Raw genomic sequence first — 7,333 nt, 5'->3', positions numbered from 1 at the left:
CCCGACCGGCAGAACTACCTGCGGTGCGCAGGCAGATGTCCTTCGCTCATCTTCCCCGGGACCCCGAGCGGTCTGGCGGGCAGGGAGAGACACCGAGCCCGGCATGGTCCCCCCGGTAGTCACGGTGGTGGACGATATCCGCGTCTCCGGAGTCTCTGGAGGAGATTAAGTCGGTTGGACTTCACTGGACAACAGCACCAGTAGATCGATGAGAATATTAAAATCCAAAAACCGGTTGAAACAGCACACTGTTCATCAACTAAGCAGTCAATCACTATTTACCGCACAGCACGCACGCGAGCGGTGGAAACACCGACACCAGCGTGTCAACAGTGCAGCACGAGGGAAGGAGGGAGGGAGGGAGGGAGGGGGGTTTCTGCGGTTTCTCGCGCTCCTCCGCCGGTAAACGGAACAGACAGACGCCACGCGCGGTGCCCACCGAGCTGCGCGTGGCTCGAGATGTGCTCCTGTTTTTTTGTTTTTTTAATTATTTTAGAATTTCAGCGTCACCTGGCGCCCCCTGCCGACCGACCGAGAACGTGTTCCGGCTGAACGTCCTTTCAGTCTATAATAATTAGTGTCATTGTTTTAATTGTGACAAATAGCAGTCTACTATATTTTACCTATATATTCTTTTTTATATTTATTTTTTAAGTATATTATTAGATGAGAGAGAGAGAGAGAGAGAGAGAGAGAGAGAGAGAGAGAGAGAGAGAGAGAGAGAGAGAGAGAGAGAGAGAGAGAGAGAGAGAGAGAGAGAGAGAGAGAGAGAGAGAGAGAGAGAAAAGATATAGTTAGATGGAGACTGATGTTGACATTAGGAACAGACAAATAATATGAATATGAATATTCACACCGGTAAGCTAGTCATCTAGACCTACATCCTGTCAAAATCTATGCTTTTAACAGGCTAATTTCTATCCTCTCATAGTTGTCATAGTGATTTAATGTGTGGAAGGTGTTATAAGAAGCAATGCCTTTATAGACAGGGCAATAGGTGTTAAATGTGCTTGGAACATATTTCCAAACGACCTTCTCGATCTCAAATTGAACACCGTAGTGTAGGCCTCCACGAATCAAAACGGGTATTTCGGTTTCCAATCTTTCTTAAACAAATCAATATTTCCCCACAAGACAAAAAACGTTTTGTAATTACACTTATCTGCCGCTAGATGGCATGCTCGACGCAACATTAACAGAATTAAACATTTTAAAACATTTATTTAAAAAAATGCTCTGGTACTTGACAAAACAGCCAAGTAATCTAAAGCAGGGATGATCAAATCAAACCTTATGTCATTGTTTTCCCAACCATAAAAAGAGGTCTTAGTTGAATAAAATTACGGACATTCCAAACAGCAATACTGCAGTATAAACATCATACAGTTCGTACCAATACATATTACAGGAAGGCAGAGACAACACAACAATCAATATATAGGAAATTATGATTGCCATATTAACCCTTTCACATATTATAATATATATACACATTTTGTTTGCATGTACATCTTATTCACACATATACAATCTTTGACACATTATTAAGTATGGCATACATTAGAAATTACTAAAAATACATACGCTTCCCAGAAGCCTTTCAGATTCTAGATGTCCTAGACATTGTAGATTACAGCATCAATAATATTATTAATGACAATTATAATTATATTATACAGCATCATCAACATGAACACATGAATGAACATATGAACGGTCCTAGGTCTGGAGACGATGGCAGGATTAATTTATTTTCCCTTTGGGTTGTGTGGTCAAGCCCCGACAAGACAACCTCCTTTAGTCCATACAGTCCAGAAAAGTTCTCTCTGGTGGGTCGACCAAAACAAACAACAACAAACAAACGACTAGACTTACAAACGACTAACAGACTGTGCTTTAGTGCGGACTCGGACCGACGTCTGGTTTCTCTCCGATCCAGAATCCTTTGTGGTCTGAACTGAGCCGGGGCTGACGCGTGATAGGACGGAGCTCAGATCTTGGTCTCGGGTCCGTCGGCGATGATTGGCTGGAAGGAGTTGCGGATGCGTGCGACTTCGGCGGCGCAGATGTGACCAAACACCTTGTTGTACCAGTCAGGAGTCCGCCCTCTGAAACAGAACCGCGGTACAACGTAAGCCCGACCTCAAAGGAATGACCTGTTAATACGTGCATTCAATTGATAATTCGCATTTCTTCGGTCTTAAAAGGACAGCTGGCCCTGCCTGGCTACACGTGCGCACGTTCAGACCAGAAAACCTTATCTGACCTTGACCTAACTGGTGGTATGACAAACACTAGAGTAGAGTGGCTACCAAGTAGAATCACATTATGGAGATAGGGGGGTTTGGAGATAGGGGAGCGTGGAGACAGACGAGAGGGAAAACCCCTCTCGACAGGAAGGCCTGCAGCCCTTTCATTTAGTTCTAATGTGTCACGGCCAAGGAACCCTGAACCCTAGAGGACCGAGTGGGCCACAGAAAGAACGGATGAATGTTTAATCCGTCCCAAGGCTCAACACTCTAGACGTTGCATAAACCCATGACCAAGGACAGACCCGCAGCTGTCCTTAACAAGGGCTGGCAGCATTGGACCAAGTCAGACGTGGGACGGCCACAATCCCCAAAAAAATGTATAGAAAAGCATTGACTTATGCACGCTTGAAGATGGGGAATACTATATGGAAGCAGGCTATTGAGAAATTATAATCTTGTTACTTCTGTTGCATGGTAACGAAGATATTTTCCGTACATTATTGCACTAAACCTTATTGGGTGGGTCCGGGGCCAAAAGTCACGCCCTATACAACGCGTGGAAACCCCTGTCCTAGAGGGCCAGTCCCTGGTCATCGGGTGGCTCAACCAACCCTCGTGGTACAGAGCGTCACGGCGCCACCTACTTGAGGTCCACCCTGCAGATGTGCGTGAGGCGGGACTTCCCGGAGCCACAGGGCTCCAGCAGGTAGCCAGACTCCAGTACCACCGCCCGGACCCCCCCCAGCAGGGGGCTGTCCTCTCGCTCCACCGACGCCGACACCAGCGAACACGCTCCTTTAGCGAGGTCCGTCCGCCATGACCTGACACAGAGACGCGCACGACACACACACAGAGAAGAGACACACACATCGTTAGCACCAATAGAATCACAGCCCGGCATCAACCATGCTTACACATGTATTATGTCAATATTAAGCAGAAACGTTCTACATTCTGCATTCGGCATTTCTATTCTACATACAAATTCTACTGATGTGATTAATAACGAGTTAAAGCGGTTATATTATGCTCCCAGGTGTGGAATTACAAGCCATTTGAAAATCTGCCCTTTTCCTCTGAAAAGGGCAAACGGCTTGTTATGGCTAATCAAACTCACACCTGGTGGCATACTATCACCCCTTTAAGGTGAGCTGGTGTGCAACACACATTTGTGCTTCCTAATAGCCCACGCACATATTGTCCTAAACACCTGAGCTCGTTATTATATCTTTCCCTTACATAGACCAGTAAATAACACACACACACACACACACACACACACACACACACACACACACACACACACACACACACACACACACACACACACACACACACACACACACACACACAAAAATATAAATTCAAGATTCAAGATTTGTCATAAGCACAACAATTACAGCAGTTCTTGAGTCTCAGGCTCCATCGACAATGCGATATAAAAACACAATGTACAAGAGAAATACTCACGATGATAAAAGCAGGAGTATAACAAAGAGAGGAGAGAAAGAGGCGCATCTCACCTGATCACCACAAAGTCGCGGCTGGGGTGGGGGGGCATGCGGTTGAGGACGTACTGGAACACCTCCGTCTGTCTGTCCAGCGTCTCCGTCACCTTCCACTGAAGGAGGTCCACGTCCCACAGGTGGCGCTCACAAGGCAGCACGCGGTTCAGCACCACCGAGGGCGGGCCTCCACCTCCACGGACACCGCGCCAGCGACGCAGTGGGTTAACCGGTCAGCCCGCATCTGCAGAGAGAGAAAGGGGGGGGGGGGGGGGGAGGGGGGAGGGGGGGTGGGGGGGAGAAGAGAGAGGGGGGGGGGGGGGGGGGGGAGAGGAGAGAGGGGGGGGGGGGGGGGGGGGGGGGGGGGGGAGAGAGAGAGAGAGAGCGAGAGAGAGAGAGAGAGAGAGAGCGAGAGTAGGGGAGAGAGAGAGAAGAGAGAGAGAGAGGAGGGAGAGAGAGGGTAGGGGGGGGGAGAGAGAGAGAGGGGGGGGGGGGGGGGAGAAGAAGAGGAGAGAGAAGAGAAGGGAGAGAGAGAGAGAGAGAGAGAGAGAGAGAGAGAGAGAGAGAGAGAGGAGGGGGGGGGGGAGAGAGGGAGAGAGAGGGGGGGGGGGAGAGAAGAGAGGGAGAGGGGGGGGAGAGAGGGAGAGAGAGGGGGGGAGAGAGAGAGAGAGAGGGAGAGAGAGAGGAGAGGGAGAGAGTGGGAGATGAGAGAAGAGAGAGAGTCGAGGAGAGAGAGAGAGAGGAGAGAGAGAGAGAGAGACGGAGAGGAGAGAGAAGAGAGATGAGGAGACGAGAAGAGAGAGAGAGAGAGAGAGAGAGGTTACATCCAGTTAAAACACTGTTAGTGAGCTACAAGTAATATTTTGTGGGACGCAGTCTGAACAAAGATTTTTTTGCCTTTTTGCGTTTGTTTGTTGTGTATCACACATATCAGACATATACAACGACAAAGAGATACCTAATAAACGCGATACATGTTTTTAAACAGTGCATCCATGTTATGGTTTGATTTAACGCGTCTCTTTTCAGTTCTGCCACTGCCCTGTCTTGTCATCGCGCCGCTGCGACGCCCCCCATCCCGCCCACCGGGGACCAATCACAAGCCCCTCCTACCTTCTTGTAGCAGAGCTCCGTGTTGTCCGAGCTGCTGCAGGAGACCCAGTACTTGGACCTCTCGCGGGCCTCCCGGAGCAGGCTCTGCAGCCGCGGTCTCCATGTGGGTGGGCAGGGACCCCGTCGTCCTCCTCCAGCAGCCGGCAGAGCCCGCTGAGGGTGGGCGCGTGGAGGTCCGCCTCCTCACGTCACGAGTTGCGGGACTGGGTGACCCTATCTCGTGGGGGATCTGCAGGGACGCACGAGGGTGGCAGGTTGAGACATCGGGGCCCCTCAGAGTGTGCCTCCTGGACTCTTTAGAGACAGCTTTGTCTTTTCCCTGTGGTTCTCATAGCGACCCGGCTCTATGTCCAGCTGCTTCCAAACTACTTGAACTTTTTACCAATACTCAAATTTTAATTGGTATGCTTTTAATGTACTTGTTACACAGTCGATAAGAGATTTCTTTTGAGAGGGAGTTCATAGTGTGGACTATAGGGGCAGCATTATACCCTCTTTCTTGTTAGCTTCCGTACTTCGGTATATTTCAGCCTGCCACTTAATGACCTTCCTGTCGCTGGATTTTCTGTAAAGTCACTTTGGATAAAATGACCATGCATGACCTCTATCTGCCTATCTCTGAAATCTCTGTAAGCCCCGTCTTGATAAAAATACTTAACATGAAGAGTAAGTGCGGCGGTACCTCGAACAGACGGTTGCACTCCGTGATCATGTGAGCGAGGCCCTGTGTCGCCGCCAGGTTCTCGTTCAGGTCCTTCTGGTCCGGTCGGCCCGTGGCGTACTTCTTCTGCAAGGCCCTGGAGACAAGCAGGCCAACCTTCACCTACATGTTCCTTCATCACCCAACACCGTTGACAAGCACAGCCAGATCCAGTGACGCAGAGCAACCAGGTTACGGTCGTTATTAATATACTCCTTTCTGCTAGTTTACATGACCACTAAGGTAACCGGGTTAGGTTCAGCTGAAGACGTAACAGGCAAGCAAAACCAAACCATAGCACCTCAAAACATCTGAAAGTCAATGGATCAATATTCTTTTGTCTACTATTGTATTGATTAAAATCTATTTCGATTTTTGTCTCATTGAAGATAACCAAAGACAGAATGACTGCGCACAAAATAAAACAGTTCATAACAGCTACAGTCTCCCCTTTATCACAGTGGCAGTTGTGTCCTTTATCACAGTTAGTCTGTCCTTCATCACAGCTTAACTACGTCCTTTACCCCAGTTACAGGTTGTCCTTCATCACAGATACAGCCTGAAAGAATATCCTCGAAAACACATAAAGAGAATAAACAAAACAAGACCAGAACAACGCCAGCCCCAGGAAAGCGTCTGCGTTAAGGTTGAGCTCATAAACCGGACAGCAGACTGCCGTTATTAAAGTAGCCTCTGTCGCCGGCCCTAAACGCCCCCATCTCCTGTCACCAAGACCCCAGCTCACAGCAGGGCAGGGCTTTTGATGCTTCCAGAAACCATCACAACGTGGTTCATCAGCCCTGCTGGCTCTGGCCAGACCCAGCCGGCCTCATAAAGCCCTGCGCTCTTCAAAACCAGGTCCGTGGAAACACCCTTAAACCTCAAAAACACACAACGGCACCTCGGGCCGATGTGACTCAAACAGCACGGTTTATACGTCCGCTTGGTGGGATGAGGGTGGGCATCATTATGAAGGTGGGTTTTAACAGGGGGTTGGATGGCTGGGTGGGTGATTGCCTTAAGAGCTAGGAGCTTCTGGTACGATATACACACGCTACATACCTCTGGGTCGCTCACAAACAGAGCAGGGATAAGTGGAAGGGACGGAGCTGAGAGGAGGATGAAAGAGACTTGGGAGGTGTCTGTCTCCGCCCGGGCAGGATGAAGCACTACTGGGATGTTAGGGGGGTCTGACAGGGGGTTAGGTTAGGGGGCTTTATCTCACCGGGGGGAGAGGTTGTCCTTCTTCAGGAGGTTGAGGTGGAAGAGGGAGGGGGCCAGGCACACGGCGATGTTCATGGGGGTCATCTGGTTCTCCTCCACGGAGGAAGTGACATCGCTGAGGAAGCAGAGGAGCGTCTGCAGCACCTCGCGGTTCTCGTCCGACATCAGCATGATGGCCGCCTGAACGGCCTGCAGCCTCTGGTCCTTGGAGACATCTGGGAGGACAGGACACACATGGGGGAAGACAGTTAAAGCCGGACTGTCTCACACCACACAGGAAAACAATGACCACACTGGGGGATAACTAGTTACAGATGAAAGGTTCGGTGTTCAAACCCCAAGGTCCACCATCGACCTGTAGGCGTACTTGAGCAAGAAGCCCGAACCCTTATGAAATACATGTATGAAAAGAAACAAACAAATAAAAGCATCTGCTTCTTTTGACATAATGACTGAGCATGAGCACATGCTGGTTGGGCAACACAAAGATTGCGAGCCGGGGTCAGTGTTTGATTGCACTTTGTCCACGTGTTACACAA

General features: G+C 49.5%; 1 protein-coding gene across 1 annotated transcript in view; it reads right to left on the bottom strand.

The window, feature by feature from the left end:
• Positions 1 to 1,201: 1,201 nt before the first annotated feature.
• The window catches only part of stard13b (StAR related lipid transfer domain containing 13b), a 36,718-nt gene continuing 30,586 nt past the window's right edge, over positions 1,202 to 7,333 (bottom strand). Inside the window, 7 exon segments of the mRNA XM_030381112.1 lie at positions 1,202 to 2,108; positions 2,897 to 3,073; positions 3,776 to 4,001; positions 4,858 to 4,962; positions 4,965 to 5,083; positions 5,530 to 5,667; positions 6,796 to 7,009. Of these exon segments, the coding sequence (XP_030236972.1) occupies positions 1,991 to 2,108; positions 2,897 to 3,073; positions 3,776 to 4,001; positions 4,858 to 4,962; positions 4,965 to 5,083; positions 5,530 to 5,667; positions 6,796 to 7,009 (1,097 nt within the window). The 3' untranslated portion in view covers positions 1,202 to 1,990.

This window comes from Gadus morhua, chromosome 16 (genome assembly GCF_902167405.1).
Source record: "Gadus morhua chromosome 16, gadMor3.0, whole genome shotgun sequence".
Lineage (NCBI taxonomy): Eukaryota > Metazoa > Chordata > Actinopteri > Gadiformes > Gadidae > Gadus > Gadus morhua.
This window is presented reverse-complemented; position numbering and strand designations above follow the sequence as displayed.